Here is a 24,421-nt window from a genome sequence, read left to right on the forward strand (position 1 = left end):
ACTGCGCTGTCAGTACATGATGAAACAAAGAGGCCAAGCAATCAAGGGCCACGAGACTACTGAAACCAGGAGCCTGGATAACCCTGTCCTCCTTGTGAGGTGATTTTCTCAAGTATTTTGTCACAGTGAAGGAAATCTGACAGACACATTACCCAGAGGGCTGAGCTTCTCACTTTTGGAGGAGACTGCAGAAAGGGACCTTGGAGGGAAGCCCCATTAGGAGACTTTGAGGCACACAGAATTGAGGGACTCCAGGCATCAGGAGATAACTGCAAGCCACAGGTGGGGAGAGGATGGAATGATGGCACCACCGTGTGGCAGGCACTGCCCATGCAGTCTCTCATTGAATAATTTAAATATTCCCTTAAAGTTGATATTTCAAATACCCATTTTGTAAGAAAAATGGAAGTCACTAATACTGGCATTATTCACCTAAATTTTAGGATACAGTCTCAAAGAGGTAACAAAAATTGTTTAAGTAGTTAAGAGACAGCCAGGATTCAGACAAATAGGTCTGGCCCCAATGCCTGCACATTCTGAATTGATGTAAATGGTAAAAAGCTCATAACCCAGTGGCTTGTGGCTCTTGGTGATGAGTTGTGGTAAGCTGGGCTGGATTGGAGCTTTGGAGATGGTGGTATGTATGGAGACCAATTTGTGTGGCAGCCTGCTAGTGATGGGCTGAGGAAAATCACCAGCCTCAGAAACAAGGGCCAAGGAAATCTGGTCCCTACAAACAGCCACCAAATATAAAAACAATCAAGACATATGAACAGGGTCCACCAACTTTCCAAACAAAAAAGCCCAAGCAAACCACACCAAAGCAAACCAAAACAGTTTTATGCCTCGTCTTTATTAGCTACTTTTCTGTTGCTGTGATAAGACACCATGACTAAAGAAACTTAGAGAAAAAATTATTTAGTTTTCAGTTCAATAGGGAGAGTCCATAGTGGTGGGCAAGTCACGGCAGCAGGTGGCCAGAACATGAAGCTGGGGGATCATATTTTATCTACACACAGGAAGCAAGGAGAGGAGGAAGTGGGGTGAGACTATAGACCCTCAAAGCCTTCCCTCAGGGATGTAATTCCTCCATCAAGGCCACATTTCCTGAAAGTTCCATACCTACCCTAAACAGCATCACCAACTGAGACCAAGTGACTATTGGGGACATTGCTCATCCAATCATCAAATTACTAAACATTATAAATGCAATATGAAAACCAGAGAAGGATGTGACATGAAATATCTTCCTATAGTGTTGGTAAGTTTTATTGCTACAACTGTAGCTGAAGTTTTCCTGTGTCCCGCCCAGTCCACAGTTGCTCAGACCCAAGTAAACACACAGAAGCTTATACTAATTGAAACTGTTTGGCCATTAGCTCAGACTTTCCACTGACTAGCTCTTACACTTAAACTCAGCCCATTATGTTAATCTATACGTCTCCATGTGTTCTGTGGCTTTACCTGTGTGCCATAACATGCTGCTCCCTGGATGGCAGGCTGGCATCTCCTGACTCAGCCTTCCTCTTCCCAGATTTCTCCTTATCTGCTTATCCCACCTATAATTCCTGCCTGGCTACTGTCTAATCAGCGTTTTATTAAACCAGTGTACAAAAGCATTATTCCACAGCATACAACAATATGGCAAAGAAAATTAGCAATATTAGTAAAGATGTTCAAATGCTGTGTTCCTATGTCAAGACTCCCAGGGAAACTGGCACATACTCAGAAGACATTTAGAAGAGTTTTTTAACAGCACTTGTCCAATAGAGGAAACCCCAAAAGACACGCAAGTAACTGTCATTAGGAGAATGTGTGTATGAATTTCCATAGATTTGCACAGTGAAATAACATACAGCCATGAAAACATGTGGGTCACAGGCACACATGGTGACAGGAAGGAGTTTTATAAACCCAGGGATGTCTGAGGGAGAAAGAAAATCCTTTTATAGACCATAGCACCATTTATATCAGTCATAAAACCCACAAAGCTTAGTTTATTAGACAGAGAGCTAATAAAAACAAGGGCATCAACAACACAGAACCCAGGGTGATGTCTTTTCAGTGGTACGTGATCACAGAGATGAGATGAAGAAGAAACTTTAGCTTAATGCCATTTCTAAGATTTTGAATTTCTGAATACTCAACATACATAGATCTTCCCATGGTTTTCCATTTAATTATTGGAATCCTTTATATCATGTTACCCCTTATACATTTATATATTCAATATACTCAAATGTAAACAAATAAGCATATATTTTATATTCTCTTACATAGATGATATATTTTATGAGTATATATGAATATATGTGCTACATGTGTTTGTAATAATTTCTATCATGTGATCCATGTTGAAGGGATGATGTATTTCATAATTCAGAGGCAATTTGAAACACAGTCAACCTATCAGAAGAAAGCAAGACAATGAGCAATTTGTCCTTTGAATATCCAGGACTCCACAGGTCCTCTGGGAAATCTAGAAGCATCACCTGGGGCCAAGGATCTCTGGAACTGGTGTTGAGTTGGCTTCTGTTCCAATGCTGTCCTTTTTGAGTCTTTGCTCACAGCCTCCTCCTGTTTACAATGTCATCATGCTACTTGCATAAATCTACAATGTACCCTCAAGTTTTAGGTCAGATAGTTTCTGCTATTTATTCCCCATCTTCCCCAAACCCCACTCATTCTAGACATCAAGCAACTCAAAGTGAACTAGCTGTGGTCCTCATGCTTACAGAACAGGGGTCCGGGTAGACACAGGAACAGATAACCACTTCATTGTGTGTTGCTAATATTGGAGTAGCATGAAAGTTCTCTGTGGACCTGTTACTAAGCTGACTCCTGGCCTAACTGTGAATATGGTAGGATAGCTCTGAGAGGGGCACAGGGATTCTCTTTTAAGTAACCCACAGTTAATTAGATGCAACCACAATCCCACTTGGAGAAACAACATTCTTTAGCATTAAAATATGAAGATAGCAGAAGTATCTTCTTGAGCATGGGAGCCCAGAGAGCACCATCTTCCTAAGCTGGACTGTGGGTGAGTTAAGTCAAAGGCGGCTTCCAGAAGAAGTAGAGCATCTTCTGGGAAATCACTCTCCATGATGGTTATCCGTGGCAAGAGTCACTTCCTCTGCCACAGGGGCACTCTCTCCTGGACCAGCATTTCAGTAGCACAAGGCCTGGCACTTGGTTTGCCCTTACACAGGCCACAGGCTGACCGACTTCTGGCCTGGGGAGAGGGGTTCATATTTGAGCCTTGGGTCTCACTGGATCCTGGGACCACCAGCTCGAATTGTGCTGAGCATCAGGGCAGCATACTTGTTTGAGTCTGGCTGGTGTTCCAAGTGAGTCAGAGACCAGGGTAGCAGTGGCAGCTACAGTCAAGACACATTTGAGGGCACTGGATCGATGGAGATATTTTCCCATTAGGGACCTCATACTTCTTAGTAACACTCTTGACTGATGCTCGAAGGAGGAAAAGGGATGTGAGCCAGTCAATTGAGAGGTTTCTTCCTGTTTCCAGGCCTGCAGCTGCCCTGTGGGCTCAAACAAGGTCTCTCCCCAAGGGCCTGTTAATAAAATACCTGGCTTGAGTCCAGTCCCACCAGGGGCAGGCTGACTGCTGTTTGTCCCATGTATTAAGCACAGCCAGGTGGGTTTTACTGTGGACTATTCCCTGGGCTCTTGTTTCCACATTTGTCTCCTTTGAGTCTGAAATTGCCAATGGCCTTCACAGCTAATGGACTTTTCGGGTCCCAAGAGCCACTTAAGAGAGGTGCAGGACTGCCAGCGGTGGTGGTAATTAATCAAATGAAAGGCAAGCTCTGGGGCCCCACTAGAGCTAGTAGCAAGAAGCAGGGATGCAGACACCAGTCAAGGCTTTTCCCTATTCCTGCCTTGCCCCTGCCCTATCTCCAGCACTGGTCCTCAGCAGCTTAGCATCCTAGATCCGGGAGGAGCTGCAGGAACACTGATGGTCTATCTGTGGCAAGATTCTGCTCCTTCCCCCCTAAAGCCCATGTGCTGACTCCTGATGCAGGGCAAGCTTTATGCTCAGGTGTGACTTCTTGGGAGGGAAGTTTAATGTCCCTTTCAAACTGCAGGTGTTGAAGAGCAGACTATTCAGCTCAAATTCCAAACCCACAAATCTGAAAGTTAAGGATCCAGGGCAGGTGCACAATCTTTTCTAAGTTTTTCTTTCTGTCACAGTGGGATGGTTGATGCAGTGATACAGTGACATACACATTCTACCAAGTGTGGAACTTGGCACAGGCACACTATGGGCACTCTAAAAGTGTCTCCTATTACTGTGCCAAGAGCAGGTCTGGCTGGGAAACAAGTCTTTTTCTGGCATCTATGTCCCACGAGACCTTAACTTCTCTGATTGGGAATAGAGAGCAAGGCTTCCATGGAGCAAGGCTTCTGTGGGGAACACTGGAGGACAAGAGGGGAAAGGAGAACACTGAGCTCAGCCTGCTGCAAAAGGCAAAGATGAGAGGAGGGAGCCCACCCTTCTTGAACTTGTCTTCTCTATAAGGCATTGCCTGTTTTAGCATCTCCTGGCCTCCTGACACTCTGCTTCGTGTGAGAAGGAACAGTGTCAGGGATGTAAAGTCACACAGCATGAAAGATGGAGCCTGGCTTGGAGCTCAGGTCAGATGATCACTAAGTAAATCTTGTTTCTACTGCATTTTTCAGTGATACATGGCCAAGGTCAGTCCCTAGACACTTGGCTTACGGTCTGCTATCTAGAAAGTCCACAGGAGGTCACTTATCTTTCCTGGGCTCAAAGCAGAGGCATTTAAATGTCTAACTTTGGGTCATTTGGGAAGGGGTTCATCCTCAGGTATCCTCTGGCTCCACAAGGAGTGTGAGCTGTTCTCAAAAGTGAAGGTTGATCTTGTAGGATGAGAGGAGCTGGTTCTGCCGCATGACTGTCCTAAGCAGTGGCACCCTCCCTTTCAAGGTACACAAGGAAGTTTTTTCTCTCCATCTGCAGGTGGATGGTATCCTGTGCTTGGCCGACATCTTGACTGATGACAGCCACTCAGAGGCCACTCGAGCTGAGGCTGCAGCTGTGGTGGCTCAAGTTACCTCCCCACATCTGTCCTTCACCCAGCATCTCACTAGCTTCCTGGAAAACATGGAGGAGATTGTGACGGCCCTCATCAGTAAGTTATCCTGGGTTGGGTGGAACCCTTATGTGAGAGGGCCGCAGCACAATTGTCTTCTGGAAGGATCAGGAAGGCCTTCCAACATACTTCTTAATAAACTCACAATCGGCAAAGATAGTCACACTAGCTGAAAGGTAATGGATCAGAGGTGGCTTTGAGGAACCCTGTAGTCAAGAGTCTCCTATTGAAATGCACACAGCTCCTTTAGCATTAACTTAAGAGGAGTTAGGGATCATGTGACCTTTTAGAGGGAGTCCAGAACAAATAGGGACTCAGACTTTGACTTCAATAGGTTTTGTTCCTAAAATTTCAGTCATCGCACCCAATGACTGAAGCAGTATTGATTAGCACAAATGACTTCCCAGAGAGAACTAGCTTGCTACAACCTGCCACAGGACATCCCACCATTTGGCCTTGCATCATGAGGCCATGAGCATATTGACTCTTCTTGGTACCCCCCCCCCATTCAGACCTACGCATGCTTGGCAGAAGAGAGATTCATAGTCCACTAACTAGAATACTCTTTCTCTAGCCTTTCCTTTTTAGAACTGCAGGAACTAGGACTAATCCAGGTAACAGTGCCCAGGAAACTTGTTTGGAGAGGTCTGTAGTTCCACTTCCATTCATACCTTTGTTACTCCCCATCTTTGTAGCCGTCCTTTCAGTTCAAAATGAACTGAAAATTAATTAGGACTAGCTCTTAGAGTCGCCACACCAGGCCTGGGAAATCTGCAGCTGCCTACATTTAGAGACAGTGTAGGACACTGGATAGGAGTTGGAACAGCTGTGCTTGGGTTCCGGTTTTTCACTTACCCATCAACAAACAGCTACTGGCCAGAAACCCTGCATAGAATTGTGAGCAATTGGGCCACTCACTTACCAGGACATCTTGTAAATCTCACTTGACAATTTTCTTCCTAGGTACAATGAGGGACTGCAACCCACTTCTCTAAAGAAGCCTTATGGTTCTAGGCTTTTACTGTCAGAAAGAACTTTGCATATAGGAGACATCAGTTACATGGACTTTATGGTCAACCCTGGTCAGATCTCCTATGGCCCAAGTTTGGAGAGATGGGTATGCCAGCAGACATCTACCTTGATTCAAAGTCAAGAAAACATGGAATCCATAGAAAACCCTGGCTAGAGGGAGCTCAGGAGACCACAAAGCCCAGGACTTACTCTATTTGAAAGGTGTAGGTCCAGAAAGGGTGAGAACTTTTGTTCAGGCTCAAGAATAGTGTTAGGATCCACCATGCCAGGGGTCTTGTGCTCAGATTCCCACCAGGGTCTGGCAGGAAAGAAATGACTTGAAGGGAGCTTGATGGAAGAAGAAAACAAGAGGCTCTAGGACAAGCTGAGGAGCACATGCACAGACTGAATGTGGACAGACTTAGGTGAACTGCAGTTGATTATTGCCTTGTGGGGGAGGCTGACACATTTTAAGATAAGAACTAAATGCCAGGCTGTGTAGCTCTCCCAAATAATAAACCAGCCAAAGTGTGTATATCTAAACAACCCTTCACATTTGTTACCTGCCCATTCCTGTTTCTTTGTCCAGACTGTGTTTATCCATGGAGAAGGAGAGCCTTTGTATTTAACCCATCCCCATGAAGATGCACTGTCCAGCCCACTCTCAGAGTCAGCAGATGGGATATATCTTCTGGGAAGATGCCAGAGCTCTGTTCTTTGGTGGGAAATAGCCCTCCAATTTCTTGCCATTCCCTGGAAACATTTAAAAATGAGTCACTGGAATCCTCAATTTAATCTCCCTAACACATCCCAGGTGACTCAGACTGTAGTTCCAATAAATGTGCAGCAAAATTAAAAGGCACTTAGATGGCTGTGCTAATAATCGTTGTGTCAGCATCACCGGCAAGAGCATGAGGACAAGGGGCAGCATTTATACCTAGGGACAAATCTAGCAGTGGAGTGGTCTCATACCAAAGCCTGGATATAGAGAGGTGAGCTTGGAGGGGGTCAGATGCCCCCAGTGATTTTCCCCAGTCAGGGGATGAGGGGAGCATTGGCTGTGAGGGACTTCTAATTACTTGGCTAATCTGTGGTCCTAGCCCTGGGTGATGAGACCTATATGTTTGCTGGTCACATCTGGGCTGGTCTACAGGGAACAGAAAACTTCAGAGGTAGTAGACATTACCTCTCCGATAGAACTGAAACCTATATCTACGGGGGCATCATAAAGAATGAGTCAAGAGGTTGAAAGAAGAGGCAATCTGAAGTATAGAAAACATAGGGATTTTGGAATCAGGTTGGCCTAGAGTTGTTCTTTACTAGCTATAAGATCTCAGCAAATCACAGCCTCAGGTATTTAATTTATAAAGTCACAACAAAATTAGATTACTGTAAGGATCATGACTGAATGATGTGGAAATTTAAAGCAGCTCCTGTCCCAGAGTAAATGCTCAAGAAATTGTACCCATGGCTGCTCCCGTGGGACTGAACTTCCATACCTGAACATATCCTTTTCTCCCTTGAGAATGGGTCCAAACGCAGTGGCACAGCACAAAGAAGACCTTAGGTGTTTGGCTGATATTCTTGTCCATCCCACTTTAGGGGGACCTAGAGCTCCATCTGTGAAGATACCAGCTGCAGTACCAGAACTCTGAAGAATCAACCAGCATGGGGCCTATCTCATCTTTGTCTCTGACTTTCTTCCTCTTCTGGGCTATTTTCTGGAGTGTGGCCTTCCTTTCTCTGTCTCTGTAGAAGTGTTACATATAGGACAGGGCTTGACCTGTCACATCCTGACTGGTAACCCAAGTTAGAACTGAGACTTGGAAGCTTGGGCCATTGGGACAAGCAGCACCATGGACAGAGCCTCTTGTGACTCTTGAGGTGGCCATCTGTTTTAAGTTCTGTGATGGCCAAGGTAATGGAGGGATAGGCACTGTCCTTCTAAAAGGCCTTAGCACAATTACAAATGGCAGGTGGGGACATTCAATTAGTACTGAATCGTAACCACTGAACTGAAGAGAGAGCCATGGTACCCAGGAGCTTGTGTAGTACTTCTGCAGCCACACGACCTTTGCCATCTAAGATCAAAAGGAGATACAGAAGGGTGGCTGGAAAGCAGAGTCTCTGCTTTAACTTCAGTCTCTTCCTTCAGGCAAATTTAACATCCTAATGTACATCATTGGAGAGATGGGAATGTCTTCCTGCCTCATGGCCTCTGCACACGCTACTCCTCCCATCTAGAACAATCCTTCCTCCAAATATTTTCATGACTGGCTCCTTTCCTCTCTTGAGGCTTCAGATTTATAGCCACATTCTTAGAGACATTGTCCTTATGTGATCCAACAGGTCCTGTTTATTCTCTGCCTTAGCAATTATCTGTTTTCCTTCTCATATTTATCAGAATTGGTAATTATTTATATCAACTTTTAAAGGTTCACATTCTATTGTCTGCTAGCAGAGAATTATGTAATACAATGGCAAAGGTGTGACCTGTTTGGTCCATCTTACCAATCCTAAGAATCCAAGGACCTAGGGTTCACTCAATAAAATACTTATGGGTGAGCAGGTATCACACACAGTGGTTCCAATCCCAGTTCTGCTATCTATGCAGATGGCACAGTTCTCTCTTAGTAACTAATTTGTTCATCTCCAAAACCAGTATCAAGACTCCCACCCAATAGTCTCCCAGAGCTATTGTGGGGATCAAGGGAGATCAGTCATGTGCATACCCTTGGCCTTGAACTGTTTCTTCCTTTTCACTATCCAGAACTGTGCCAAGAGGCCTCATCGGGGGAAGTCTTCTTGTTGGCCTCTGCGGCCCTTGCCAACATCACCTTCTTTGACAAAATGGCCTGTGAGATGCTTCTACAGTTGAATGCCATCCGTGTCCTCCTGGAAGCCTGCAGTGATAAGCAGAGAGTGGACACACCTTATACTCGGGACCAGGTGAGAAGCCTAGGGAGGCCCAGACTTCTACAGTTTACCTCTTGGAGTAGGACAAGCCCACAAATAGTCAGGGTGGGAACAGGAAGAGATCACATTCACACAGGCCTAGCGTTTGCCTGATTGATTGGCTTCTGATACTCAGTGCCTATTATAGTTCTTCTAGGTGTTAGTTATGGGCACAGGGCTGGAGGGTCTACCCCATGTTGGTCTTCATTGTATGTCTCTTTTAGCTAGGTGCCTCCTCTTGAACCTTTCTCCCACATGATTTAGGGCACCTTCACCTTCAAGTGCCCTACCCTAGGCTTACTCTGGTCATGTCAGATGAGATCCAGTCGGGACACAATAAGAACAAGGCCTTTGGAGACAGGTGATGACATGGATACAGCAGATCTTTGCTGTAAATAATCATGTTACTTTGGGCAATTTATTCTTTCTTCATTTGTAAAATGTGTGTACATAATTACAGAGTCGATGAAGGAATCAGATGAACTAGTGAATGCAGACTCTTAGTATAGACTCTGGCACAAAGATGCTGTAAAGTGAGTGGATGTCCCATTGGAGCTAACACTGTACACAGCACCGAGGGAGAACCTGTGTGTAGAATGTGATGTTGCTTCCAGTGTGAATGGCCCATGACTCTGCACAGTCCCTTACCTGACTATGAGGAATGGCAGCTCCCCCTCCCCATGAAGTCTCACTGAGGGTACCTCATAGGAGTGGGGATATTGTTAAATAGGAGGCAAGGGGACACTCACCCTGCATTGGGATTCAAGAGGGTTTTTTTTCCTGTCCCCCTGCCTGAGCCTGGCACATCTCCTGCTGTCCTCAGGATGGCTTCACCTTCTGCCCTGGCTCTGAGCAGCCACTTAGCTAGAGAGAGCATACCCATTAAAGAAACAAATGGCTCTTTGCTATGGCAGAGGGACGATTAAGGTGATCAGAGGGCTCTCTGTAATGAAGACAAAGAAGATGAATTGGGCTCTGAAGTGCTCACCGCCCCCTGAAATACTTAAGAAATTAAATACTGTGTGAGGCTTCCGGTAATGAGCATGCCAGTGACGCCAACGCTGTGCAAAGCTTCCTGCTCTTGGCTATATATGTACTTAGTGAACCTCTGTTTGGACAGTGAGAACTCCTCCATCATCTAGGCAAGCCAACTCCACTTAATTTGTCAAGGCAAAGCCTCACTGGCAAAGCCCATTCTATGCTCACCCTTGGGTATAGACCCAAGAACATTGCCATGGATCTGGGGTTTTCTATCTGCTTCTACTAATCTAGAGGAAGATAGCACAGGTTACATCTGGATATCAAGCATTAAGAAGATTGTCCTAGGCTGGGGATGTAGTGCAGTTGGTGGAATTTTTGCCTCCTATACACAAAGCCTTGAGTTTGACTCCTACAACTGGGCACAGTGGTGCATGCCTGTAACTTCAGCACTTGGGAAGTAGAGGTAGGAGGATCAGAAGTTCAAGGTCACCCTCAGCTACTTAGAGGGTTTCAAGCCAACCTAAGACCATATCTTAAAAAGAATAAAAGATTAAAAAAATTTAAAAAGTAAAAGAAGACCCTGTTCAAGTAGCAGTCTTCATGGTCCCATGATTTCACACCCATGGGGTGTTATACAGAGGCCATGCCGTGCAGGGAGCTAACCACAGACACAATAGGGCAGGGAAGGACAGCCTCTACGACCTTGCACAAGCAGTGTCTATCACCTCTGAAGTGGAGGGTATTTACAACAGAAATGTGACAAACCTGTCTGTGAACTGCTTTCACAGAGGTAGATGCTGCCTACATTTCTGTAGACATTCGTAGTCTGTTTGGTACTTTAGAATGACCACATTTTATATTGTTTCTGTGACTTCAGTATCTATGCTACTTATCAGAAATCCATTGATCAGGAATGCAAAATACTGGGAGTTGTAATAGTGACCTGTGTCTCAAAAGCCTTCTGTAGTTTCCAAGTCTCTGCCATGTGTGTAAATAAGAGTAGAAACAACACAAGTTTTGGGCTTAGGTGCACTTGAGCTCTGTCTCTGTTGTTTCCTAGCTCTGTGACTTTGGACCAATCTCTTAATCTCTCTAAGCCACAATTTTCTCATATGTATAATGCAGATAATAACATTTCTTCTCTCCTCTGGCCCTTATATGATTAAATGGGATGGTGTTCATAAAACATTTAGAACCAAAGTGGATACTCAGTAGTGAGTGGGGTAGGTTACTATAATAGGATAGATTGGGATGGTCTAGATGGAGATGCCTAATTTAGGGCAAGAATGGATGGCTAGGAAATACAGTTAATTCAGTGGGGAATGTTGTATGGTGTGAAGTAATGGGTGGCATGTATGGCTTCAGGTTGTGTGTGGACACACGCTAGGGGTGTGTGTGTGTGTGTGTGTGTGTGTGTGTGTGTGTGTGTGTGTAAGGTTGAAAAGTACTATAAGCTGGATGGAGCTGGGGAGATGGTTCACTTGGTAAAATGCTTGCTGCCCAAGTGTGAGAACCTGATTCAGATCTGTAGAACCCACATAAAAGCTGAGCAAAGATCCATACACCTGCAGTTTTGGTGCTGGAAGGAGGAGACAAGTGGGTCCATGGAACCCCTAGCTTCAGGGCAGACCACTCAATATACACAGGTGGAGAATGATCAATCTCTGGCTTCCACATGCATGCATACATACATGAACACACACATCATGAGAGTGGGGGAGAGAGAGAAGAAGAAGAAGAAGAAGAAGAAGAAGAAGAAGAAGAAGAAGAAGAAGAAGAAGAAGAAGAAGAAGAAGAAGAAGGAAAAGAAGAAAGAGGAGCAGGAGAAGGAGGAGGAGGAAGAGGAAGGGAATTCCAGAGCCATGCTTGACATCATTGGCTAGCTTCTGATTAAAGAGTAATGTTAATTACAGTTTTATGAACATTGGATTTTTTTTGGTCTGAATCCCTGGGCAACATAGAAGTACCCATGATTTGCTGTTAGATGTATACCAGGTGTTCTGTGTCATAAGGTCTGTCAGGCCAGACCACTTACCTCTGATGAGTGTTCTGGACATACTTCTCTTGTTTTCCATGCACTGTAATCTTCAGGGTGAGGAGGGATGCTGGTGGAGTCAAGGTATGGTCAGAGTGACTGTTAAGAGTGCTAGGGATGTGACACAGCCTCTGCTGTCATGTCTGCCTGTAAGCAAGGGTTTCTGGACCACCTGCTCTAGGGGAGCCCAAGATGATCATTTTTCCTCTGTGTGATATTAGAAGACTAACCAACCCACTTCCTACCAATCAGAAACACTTATTTTTGAACTAGTGACATGGGGATCCCCTGGTGGTCTGGGTTAATTTGCTATCTACTTCAGTTTTCCTATGGTCTTTGTATGCCAACTGAAAGATGATTTCAGAATGCCACAGAAGGCACTGGATGTTTTCTAGCTAGGAAGGGCTCTGCCTTAGTTTTCTATTGCTGTGGTAAAAACATCATTGTGGTGGTAATCTAATTGTACTGAAATGTGATTTTGAATGTATGTTAATAAATAAAGTTCCCCGGGGGGTCAGAGCTATTAGAGCCATAGCAAGAGTGTGGCGGTGGTGACACACGCCTTTAATCCCATAGATCTCTGTGTGTTCAGGGATACAGCCAGCATTGGAGACATATGCCTTTAAGACCTAGGGGGCTGTACATTCAGACAGTGATGAGGCAGTCACGTGTTTGGGTTTACAACCAATGAGAAGGCAGAACAAAATACTATAAATAGACGAACAGACAGGAAATAGGTCTCTTTTCGGGAAGCTGGGACACCGCAGGCAGAAGGGTGAGATTTTAGCTCTGAGCTCTGACCTTTCGGCTTTCTCTTTTACATTGTTTCTGTGTTTTTTATTTAATAAGATGGTTAGTTACATCTACACATCATGACTGAGGCAATCTGTAAAAGAAAGAGTTTCTTTGAGGCTTATGATTTCAGAGAATTAGAGTCCATGACTATCATGGCAGGGAACATGGCAACCGGCAGACAGGCAGACCTGGTGCTAGAGCAGTAGCTGAGAGCTCACATCTTTATCAATAAGTGTGAGGCAGAGAGAGCTAAATGGGAATAGTGCAGGCTTTTGAAACCACAAAGCCCACCCCAGTGACACACCTCCTCCAACAAGGCCACATATCCATCCTACCTATTCCTTCTCAAATAGTTCCACCAACTAGGGACCAAGTCTTCAAATAGATGAATGGGGACCATACTCATTTTAACCACCACAGGGTCCTCCAAATATGAAACCTTTCATTCCCTTGAGGTGATCTCCATTCCCAGTACCTCTTGGTAACATCAGTGTTCAGCCCCTTCATGTGGCTGTCACATTGCTAGTGTTCCTTGAATAAATCATTCAAGGTCTGGTCCTTTCAGGCCCTGCCTCTTAGAGGCATGCTGTGTTTGGTTTGGTTTGTTTGTTTTTTTTGTTTTTCAAGACAGGGTTTCTCTGTGTATCCCTGGTTGTCCTGGAACTCACTCTGTAGACCATGCTGGCCTCAGACTCAGAGATCTGCTTGCCTCTGCCTCCCCAGTGCTGGGATTAAAGGCGTGTGCCACCACCACCCAGCTATGTTTGTTTAATTTAACAAGTGTTCTGGGTGATTGGCAAGACACCATGAATGCTTATAATAGTTTTATGACTTATTTTTCTCTACCTTGCTCTCCTGTGGTGCTTATACCAAATGACAATCCACAGAGATGCCCATTCCTATTCCCCCAAATCAATGAATAACTTACTGTACGTAGCAAAAGGGATTTTGCACAAAGTGATTAATTAAGGCTCTTAACCTAGGAATTTCATCCAGGTGGGTCCAATGTAATGACACATGCTTTTATGTGAGGAGTGAGGAGGACCAGAATTAGAGAAAATGGCTAGGGTTTCATTATTGACAATGTTTTTGGGACATTTTCTCTCATTTTGGGACAATAAATGTTGTGGGCTGAGTGGAAAGAGTTAGATGGAAAAGTTGGGTTGAAGATGCAGTCCCCAAATTGAAGGATATATAAAGTACACAGTCTTTTAAAAATAATTGTTTGTTTATTTATCCATTTACTTAAATATGTGGGGGTATGGACATGTATATGCAGATGCATGTACCTGTGTGCAATTGTGGGTCTCTCCTTTAGCCTGGGGCTTTCTCAACTTATCACTTGGATGCTTGAGCCCAGACTCTGGTAGCACTAAACGATCTCTCCAGCATAGGTGAGAGAGAAAGTGTGTGCCACACAGATTACCATTCATTTGGTTCTCCCCAGAAGCTCTTAGAATTAACACATGCAGGGGTGTGTGTGCGAAGCCCCTAGAATTAACATGTGTGTGTGTGTGTGTGTGTGTGTGTGTGTGTGTGTGTGTGTGTGTATGTGTGTGTGTGTGCCTGTGCACCTTAATCAAATATGATCTGTTTAAAACTTCAGAGCTCCAGCATTGCAAGATAATAAAATTGTTTTAAGTTACTAAATTTGCAGTAATCTGTTATAGCAGCAATAGGAAACATATACCCTTTCATTAACCGAGGCACAGAAGTTTGGGTACCATTGCTAGAGTCATGTGGATAACAAGAGATGGAGCCAGGATCTAAGCCTACACTACCTCTCATCTAGGGTATTTCTTGAGGCCAGTGTCCTCTGTGCTCAGTAGGTAACTACAGAGAGATCATGAAAAACAGGCCTTGATTTTGCATCAGTTGAATAAGTCTGGGTCAGGAGAAACTGTGGATCTGACTCCTGCATTCCATATCCTGATAGCATTGCTAGCTTGCTTCCATCCAGGTAAACCAGCTGTCCTTAAAACTGCAGTTGTGGGACTTACTAACTGCTAGGTGAAAACATTGGATTCTCTCCCCTCTCTATCACAGTGCATACAAGTGTGTTTCAAAAGGGAGACTCCAAGCAGGGTATAATTGGCATTTATTCAAATTGTGCTTAATTGATTACTTCATCTGCACCTCAGAAAACCACATGGGGTACAGGCTCTGTAAGGAGGAAGTAATTTTCATTAACAGGATCTAAATTAGTCCAACACAAAGACCTACCTGGTGCCTGTGACTCAGCTAATGATTGCCATATAATGAAGCCGCTGCTGAAGACAAAGCTTTTATTCCGCTTCCTCCCTTCCTCGTTCCCTCTCTTCCTTCCTTTCTTCATGAATGTACAGGTTAAATGAGAGTCTGTATTCAGAAATGTCTGTCTGCTGAAGGGTGGGGCATGGCAGCCCCTGTGTGGTCAGAACAGGCTGTGCTCTTGGTGTTACTAACAGCCCAAAGAGAGCCGGATGCACTACAATCTGACTTGACCCCTGTGTCTCTCTTATGACTGTTCACCTTATGGCTCTTGGGGAACCTTCCATTTGAGGGCTGTATCTATAACCTATCTTTTCTCTCTAACTTCTTCTACTGAGCCCACAAATACTTCCTATTCTGAAATAGGGGTAAAAGAACTTTCAATATGTACCTACCACTCCTTTCATGAAACCCTGGGCATTGCAGTTGACTTCAGAATTAGGTTTTTGAGGTGTTTCCCTGCGCTCTCCCAACATCTCACTCTAGTCATTACTTACCCATCCAGCCCCTGACCAGGTCTGAGTGGGGAGGGGCTGACGCATAGATCTGTCTCCATAGTCAACATGTATTGAGAGAGAGGGAGAGATAGATATTCTATTATTATGGCACTTTTTCTGTTCTGTTTGAGAGATCTTTTAGATGGTTTATTATGGACAATAATATGCTAACATTAAACCAGTTAAAATTCAGTGAATGCTCTTTCTTGGCAAACTTTGCATACCATTCATGCTTAGGATTGAAGCTTCCTGTGCTATCCTCTGTACACTATCACTGCCATCTCAGAGTTGGAGCATGGCTCCTGCTCAGACCATCCCACCAGCTTGAAAGAAGCTGTCTGGGGAATGGGCTCACACCTGGAAGAAATACTGTTTTTATTTTACTATTTATTTTGATTGCCATCTGCATGCTCTCTGCTTCTGTAGAGACAGGCACATTTCCACCATGTAGTTTCTTTTAGGAACACTATTACAGACTATCTCTGTTGATAGTACCCACACTTCCATCCTCAGCTTGTTGCGGAATATCATTTTAAGATGTGTTACATTAATTTGTGCTGTGGAACATTTGTTTGATTATGCAAAGATGTGTTGCATTCTTTTATGTTGCATTTGTTTAATTCTATGAAGCTCTGCTACTTTGCCTGTCTAAAACACCTGATTGGTCTAATAAAGAGCTGAGTGGCCAATAGCAAGGCAGGAGAAAGGATAGGTGGGGCTGGTAGGTAGCATAAATAGAAGGGAAAAAAAGATCAAGGAGCAAGAAAAAAAAAAAAAAGAGGAGTATTTTAGGTGCCAGCCATCCAGCCATCCAGCCAGCCATGGAGTAAGAATGAAAGTAAGATACACAGGGGTTAGAAAAGGAAAAAACTAAGAGGCAAAAGATAAATGGGATATTTAAGAAAAGCTGGCTAGTAACAAGCCAAGATAAGGCTAGACATTCATAAGTAATAATAAGTCTCTGTGTGTATTTATTTGGGAGCTGGGTGGTGGGGCCCCAAAGAGTAAAAGAACCAAAGAGTAAAAACAACCAACAACATTAGCTTGTTTATTTTTTTATTCTTTACATCATTTATAGTTTGGGTCTCTTGTTGGATATTCCTTATTCCATTTTTGTGCAGTGAGACTCCTTTATCGTGCCATGGGGGACTAGAGTGTGTTAAAGCCTGTAACTATAACCTACCTGACTGTAACCAATCCTGGATATCCACTGAATGTCAGTATCTTATCATTAATGACAAAGTCCTCCAGTGGTGATCTGTAATTGAGGCTTGTAGACCACAGACTTGTAAAGTGTGGCTAAGTTAAATTTTCTCATCAGAATCTACCTTTTGTGTATGATCTCTTGCCTCGAGCTGAGCCTTTTTTCATTTCACCTTGAAGGTCAGTATCAGGAAAGGAAATTGACGTAGGTGAACCTAATTAAAGGTGGATCAAAGAGTCAGGAGATCAAGCCAGAACAGAAGAGATAAGGGGCCAGGAACCTGCTATTTTTGTCTGGATTTTAGGGGTTAGGCTAAGAGGGTTCCTGCATCCAAACAGCTGGGCTTCAACTTCATTCCCTGTGGGGCCCCCAGACAACCATTTCAGAGCCACCCACTGATGAATGGGCAGCAGCCACTGGAACTGAAATCTGGGTGGCAGGAGCCCATGAGAACGGAGGACAATACCATGAAAGGATGGGCAGATTACAGTAGGGAGCCAGGCTGGAGGAACACTCTGCAGCCCCCAGCTGACCTGCCTTCAGAGAGGACCCTGGGAATTGTGCGTGTCTGTTTTACAGTTTCTCAATTCCATTTTCCAGATTGTGACCATCTTGGCAAACATGTCTGTGCTGGAGCAGTGTGCCTCCGACATCATTCAGGAGAATGGTATGTCTGGGCATGCCCTGTGGCTTATCAGGGTATACGGCACCACATGCCTTCATGCTTGTGTAAATCCTATGTGCAGATATATAAATATACATACATTTCTATGTCTGTATGAGCATATACACACACAAATACATGAACGTGCATGCACGAGCACACACATAAACACACAGAATTCTGTGTATAACCTGGCCAAAGATGGAATGCTCATTTGCCCTCATAGGCTTCAATTCTAGTGGGAGATAGAAAACAAAAAAGATAATGCCAGGTTGTGATAGTGGCACGAGGACAAAAAGGCAGGGAGGGGGGCAAGATTGTCCCCAAGTGAGGAGATGTTGCTATTTATTCACATTATTCCATTTGGCCTCCATGGAAAGCTAATGTATGGGAAAGAGTGGAGGTGAGGAGGAGGAGAGGGCCGCTGGGCTGCCCCCACCACTCTCCGAGGGAATCTCCCTTCCAACTGACCCTCTGTTCTACCTTATGCGTTCATGGTCAAGGAGAGTTGGAACCTGGGCTTGTCAGCCTGAAGGCTGATGTAAGCAGTTTCTTTCAAAGACAAGGTGGCTGCCTTGCAGCTGGGAATAGAGCCGGGGTGGCTGGAGTTTCCTGTGACTGAGGAATAAGGGAGCAATTAGCAAGCAGTTGGAGACCTGAGACACTAATGAGAGTGAGCTGGGAGCCTGGGTACCTCTGCTCTCCTAAAGTCCCTTCCCCCAGGCTGCCCTGCTGTCTTAACAAACATGCACTTGCCCGTTCCCCGGGACTAATTGAAACACACCATTTTGTGTTAATTTCCTGAGATTGAGCTAATAATGAGAAACTGTGCCGAGCCAGCTGAGGCCAAGAGGAGAGGCTGCGTGGTGTCACTTGTATTCTCCTCCCTCAGCACTTGGAGTCTTGGCTGAAGTGGCTGATGACAGCAGGCTGCCACTTGCCTGTGCCTTTGAGGTTGGGATAGCTGCCATCTGGAGAGTGCTTTGTGGCTCACCAAGTGCTGTTGACTCACTCACTGAGTCCACAGTGGTGAAAACCTACCGTGTGCCTGGCACTGTGCTGGGCAGCGGGGACATGGAGTTTAATGAGCCCCCAGGGCCTTTGTCCTAAAGGCTCTTCCTGTCCATAGTGAGGCCCTGCCCTGGCTGGAGTGTTGATGTATGAGATAGCAGAGTCACAGAGGGAGGCAGGAGGGTAGTAGCATCTGAACACCAGAGCCGTACGGGGTGGGCTGGAATTCTGGCTGTTTATGCATGAACAATATGGCCTCTCTCTTTTCCCTCTGAAAAGTGAGAACAGCAATGTTTGCTCTCTGGAGAGTGTGAGGATAACCATGAAGAGTGTCAGGGCAGTGTCTGACCCAGGATGAGCCCTGTACTGGATTTCACAGAGAGAGAGTTTAAGGAAGACAGTATTTGTCAGAGTAGAACAGGATTTGAGGGATCCAAATGGCAGTGACATACCAAGAGGCCACTAGAAGCCTCCAGGAGACTCCTGGGTCTTGATAAAGGAAAACCCTGTTAAATAGTCTGGGCTCTGAGAGCCCATTACTAAGTCACAGGTTGTAAATGTAGAGCCATTTGCAGGATCCAGACACAGCCAAATAGACGAGGTGGACAAGGATTAGCCTGATCTCATTAATAATAGTAAACTGAAGATGGCGAGGCTGCAGTGGGAGGATTTTGAGTTCCAGGCCAGCCTCAGCTACATAGCCAGTTCCAGGACAGCCTCGGCTACATAGCCAGTTCCAGGCCAGCCTGAGACACATAGTACATCCCTGTCTTAATACGAAACAAGAGTAGAAATTAACAACAACAATAAGCTGCTGGCCATATAGAATGTATATGGGGCCACTATTGTCAATTCAGAAGATAAATGTTAGAAATCAGAAATCTAGATTTTTATGGAAATCATCAACTCTCATGCAACATAATTCTTGAAGCCACAAAATAAAGTAAAGCATATCTTTTGATCATGTCTAGTTAAGGGTGGTGGGGGGAGGGGCAGCTTACACAGAAGGTGGGCTGCTGCTGCAAACCTGTAGATGGGAGATATTGGAGAATAAGAGGAAAAGGGGCATTCCCCTCAGAAAGGGTGGCAAAGACAGGCTAGTGACATGGTTATGGGTATACTTTATAGAACAATCAGGAGACAGATCTTGTTTAGGGAGGAGATAGGAGGCTCCTGAGTGAACTAGATGCAGCCTCAACCTGGCACTCCCACTGTGAATGCATTTGCTCTAGTGGTTCTCCAGCCTAAAGTTGAGACACCTGCTGCCATGGGACTCAGCACCTTTGGCCTGTCTCAGATGCAGCCCCATCAGAGGTGACAAGGTAATGGGACCAGTCATCCAAGTTCCACCTAGCACCCTCATGTGCTGTGTGCTCTGGGCAAGAGGCTCACCCTGCTCTGGACCTCAAAGTAGATTTACCATGGTCATGCCCATGAGGCCATTGTGAGGTTTGAGGGGACTGAGCATTTACTGTGCATATAACACAGTGTGCATATAACACAGTGTGAGATAACCCATTAAACCAATAATGGTGCTTTAAAAAGTGAGAATGTCTTCTAGATGTTTTTAGTGACGTGGTGCCTAGAATCAGACACATCCCCCTGGATGAGGAGAAGAAAAAGGCGACCATATCCAGCTTCCACCTCTGTTTGAGATTCCCCTACCCCAAGCCTTTGCTTAAGCCTTTCTTCCATCTGTCCAGCTAGCCGCACTAGGAAAGCTTGATACTGGGAATGAGTCTACACTGCCCAAATTGTCTGTTGCCTCCTGCCCAGGTGTCCAGCTCATCATGGGCATGCTGTCTGAGAAGCCAAGGTCTGGGACTGCTGCTGAAGTGGCAGCCTGTGAAAGGGTACAGCAGAAGGCTGCAGTGACGCTGGCCCGCCTCTGCCGAGACCCGGATGTAGCCCAGGAGGCCGTGCGGCTCAGCTGTAAGTGATGCTGCCTGGGGTTGGAATGGAACGGGGAGCTTAGGATGGAAGTAGCTGTGATTTCATGGTGGTGTCAGTGGGCAGCATATTAGGGCTAACTGGGGTGAACCCCACTCTTTTGTGTGCTGGGACATGTGGGGTAGAAACTGTGGGGATAGCCCCTAGTCTAAATTGTAACAAGAGATAAAGTTAACCAGGATATTGACTCAACTGCAGATTCCTTGTCATTCAGAACCCAACTATTTCCTTCACACCTATGTACTCATTTATTTACTTATTCTCCATTCATTTGTTTATTTACTCAGTAATTCATTGATTGGGTTATTTGTTTATTCACTAGTTCGCTTACTTGCCATTGGAGTATCCATTATTTCTCTCTATCATTGTTAGCTTCCTATTTGCCTAAATATTTCCAGAACCTCCATTCTCTGCTAAGTTCTAAAGCAGTGGTTCTCAGCATGTGGGTTATGACCCCTTTGGTGGGGGTCAAATGACCTTTTCCCAGGAGTTGACCACCTGAAAACACAGTTTTTTACATTATGATTCATAATAGTAGCAAAATTACAGTTATGAAGTAGCAATGAAATAATTTTATGGTTGAGGTCACCACAACATGAGGGACTGTATTAAAAGGTTGTAGTATTAGGAAGGTTGAGATCCCACTGTTCTAGAGGAATATAATACCAGCCCTGAGCACAGAGTGATGACAGACAGAATGATCTACATGTCGGAATTATGAGAGTGATGCTCAAAGTATATCTGGTAGACAGAACAGTCCCTGCTTTATGGGTGGGTTGAAGAATGTTTTTAGCAAGGACATGTATCTTTTTGTGGCTTGTGGCAACATTTTCCCAATAAATCCCTAGGAAATGTTAATGGGGCCTATAGTTTTCTATAATTTTAGCTAAAGTGTATTTTCTGAATGATATAGCCAATTAGAGAAATACATAGCTGTGAGGTCCCTGTTGTGGGATGGTCTGTATGTCAAATCTGTTGCTCTGATTGGTCAATAAATAAAACACTGATTGGCCAGTAGCCAGGCAGGAGGCAGTATAGGCGGGACAAGGAGGAGAAGAATTCTGGGAAGTGGAAGGCTGAGAGAGAGAAACTGTCAGCCATCACCATGACAAGCTGCATGTGAAGACACCGGTAAGCCACAAGCCACGTGGCAAGGTATAGATTTATGGAAATGGATTAATTTAAGCTATAAGAACAGTTAGCAAGAAGCCTGCCATGGCCATACAGTTTGTAAGCAATATAAATCTCTGTGTTTACTTGGTTGGGTCTGAGCGGCTGTGGGACTGGCGGGTGACAGAGATTTGTCCTAACTGTGGGCAAGGCAGGAAAACTCAAGCTACAGGTCCCAGTGCACAGGTATGAAGGTTAAACATTATGCTGGTAAAGCTGGAAGTATATACTCCCAAATCCTTGCTCAGAGAAATGGGCAACATGTCTGCAGCATTTACCAAAGATCAGCCCAAGCCAGCACTCTGGCACTTGTGGGTTTGGCTTTGACATTTTACTTTTCTCGCCCATGAGCAGAAAGTAGAAAGTTTCCTGAAAATATTCCTCCAGGTGGGTTCAGCGTTTCCTCTGAAGACTGGCACAAACATATATTGTGGGTGATGCTGGCCAGCACCTCTAGGTCAGCCTGGCCAGGCTTTTCTAACCCAGCTGTGACATTCTCTTTGTGTCTTGTGCAGGTATGTCTCGCCTCATTGAGCTCTGCAGATCCCCATCCGAGAGGAACAGCAGTGATGCTGTACTCGTGGCGTGCCTGGTGAGTTATCAGCCTGCCCTCAGCTTCCCCCAAGGCTTTCAGGAAGGTAGACTGAGGTCAGGGCTGCTGGATCTACCATGGTTGGATATGCCTTGATACCGCTCTAGACTTTGGGTTTTATATTAAAATACCGGTATGCTGTTGCTTTCTATTAACTGATTAAGTTGTGACAAAAATCAAGTAAAAGATGAGAAATCTTTTATGTTCTAGGGACTCACAATAGCATGTTAAAACTGGAGAGGTGAGCTGGAGGGCTGCTAGGTGGTAGTGTTGATGTCATAGAGCCCCCAGAACACAGGAGCCAGAAAATAGAGAGATGTCTGTCCAAAGTGAACAATTATGAGAAAGTCTCCTTTCACTCCCAGGAGTAACACTGCAGGGTCCCTCCCGCCAAGTAGCTGTGCCTGTCTGCTGTAGAAATGACTATAAAGGGCATGACAGGACAGTGAGGGTTACTCAACCAGCTGCTAAGATCTTCTTCAACCCCTGCAAGTGCATCCTGGGAGCATCCCACTTCTGGATACTAGGAAACTATTCAAATGTAGCAGATGGGCAATACATGCTTTGTTCACACTTATCTTCTGGTGGGGCTGTGATGAGCCCTAGAGCAGAGTGGCAGATGAGCTAGAAGTATGACGTCATGGGGAAGTAGTTAGCTTTCAGAAGAGAGAGCCAGATCTTTGGCCCTCAAAGGATGCAGGGGAGAAGTAGTGAATGTAGGGTTTCTCCAAGTTGGGTCATCACAAAGCATTCTCCTTTCCCACTCACGGAGCTCAGCTCATTTCTGGGAGTTCTAGATGGACACCATCAAGTTGTAGAAGCAGCTGGCATTGCCATCAACAGGCCTGTCCTGGCTGTACTTTGGTGAGCTGTGTGTCACTGAGTAGATCAAAGTGCTCTAATTCTTATTTAGGAAATATTTGCTGAATGGTTTGATGTGCCACTTCCTCTTCTAGGCTCTGGGGAGATAGCTCTGGAGATAGGAGAGAGCTCTCCTCCAGCTTGGATGCTCTTATCTCTCGTGCCTTTGGAAGTCTGGTGAAGATTTTTAACCTCTTCTCGGACTCTTTTCTTGACAAATTCATACATGCATATAATGTATTTCAAGCATATTCACCCCCATTAGGCCCCTTTCCCCCTCCATGCACTCTGGATTCCTTATTCCTAACACATTCTCCTCCCATTTTCTGAATAATTTTTAAATGCATAAAAAAATTAATGTGGAGTTTTAAAAGGGCACCAATTATGCTAAAACCACTATTCAATATTTATGCACAAAGCATATTAAAACCATGCTTGCTCGTGGTAGTAAATACTATTTGAAGGCGACTTCCACATCTCTAATGGAGTCTGCAGATACCTGTGATTTCTGTTACAGAGCAGGGCTGGATTTCAGCAACACTGACAACTGGAGTTGCTATTTCAGTGAGGAGTTTGTGGAAAAAGAGATCAAACCTTCTTGAGTCTATTTTTCTATCAAGCAAAATGGGGAGCAATTCATCACTGACAAACACATAATAATTGGCCCCCAACTCCCTGATCTTCATCACTCTGGCAGCAGCAACTGCCTGACTGAAGGACTTGGTAGAGTCAAGGACGTTGGGAGCACTTGGGAAACTATAGGCTGCCTCAGTTGTGAGGGCTTGTTGCCATTACTACTGGCATTTTTCTCGAGAGTACATAGAAGGTTTTGGTTGCCATTTTCAATCACTCAGAGAGCTTTCAAGTGGAAAGGGACTACATTTATTCTTGGATGTTGAGAAGAGCCCCTTTCTAATCCACCCCCCATGTGGATGCTGAGTGAATTCTCCTATGAGAGTTTGACTCATGATGCTTTCATACAACTTGCATGGAATTGTCCATGATTTTCCATTATTTACCCCACCACCATCCACTCACTCAGTCCTTCTTAGTATGGGTCTGACCTGACACTGGAACATGAAGGCCTCCTATCATTTCCAGGTCTTTTCCAACTCTGCTGGAAGTACTATCTTTCCCCAAGCCCCAAACAAATGCCATCTCTATACTCTGTTCAGCTCTGGAGGCTCAGCTCTGAATACCCATCTGATGATGTTTCCCAGGATCCCCCTGTGATACAAAAGCAGGGAATACACCATGCATAACCCCAGTTTCTCTGCTTGTCTTTTGATATAATCCATATCATTCATGTT

At 44.8% G+C, this 24,421-nt stretch overlaps 1 protein-coding gene across 5 annotated transcripts in view; it reads left to right on the plus strand.

Moving 5' to 3' along the window:
* Positions 1 to 24,421, plus strand: part of Insc (INSC spindle orientation adaptor protein) — a 125,682-nt gene that overhangs the window by 99,222 nt on the left and 2,039 nt on the right. For all 5 annotated transcript variants that reach the window (XM_042282223.2, XM_042282216.2, XM_042282221.2 and 2 more), the window contains 5 exons: positions 5,003 to 5,174; positions 8,917 to 9,095; positions 17,464 to 17,530; positions 20,315 to 20,470; positions 22,174 to 22,250. In XM_042282223.2, the coding sequence (XP_042138157.1) occupies positions 5,003 to 5,174; positions 8,917 to 9,095; positions 17,464 to 17,530; positions 20,315 to 20,470; positions 22,174 to 22,250 (651 nt within the window). The remainder of the gene's footprint in view (positions 1 to 5,002; positions 5,175 to 8,916; positions 9,096 to 17,463; positions 17,531 to 20,314; positions 20,471 to 22,173; positions 22,251 to 24,421) is intronic.

Source organism: Peromyscus maniculatus, chromosome 1, assembly GCF_049852395.1.
Source record: "Peromyscus maniculatus bairdii isolate BWxNUB_F1_BW_parent chromosome 1, HU_Pman_BW_mat_3.1, whole genome shotgun sequence".
NCBI lineage: Eukaryota > Metazoa > Chordata > Mammalia > Rodentia > Cricetidae > Peromyscus > Peromyscus maniculatus.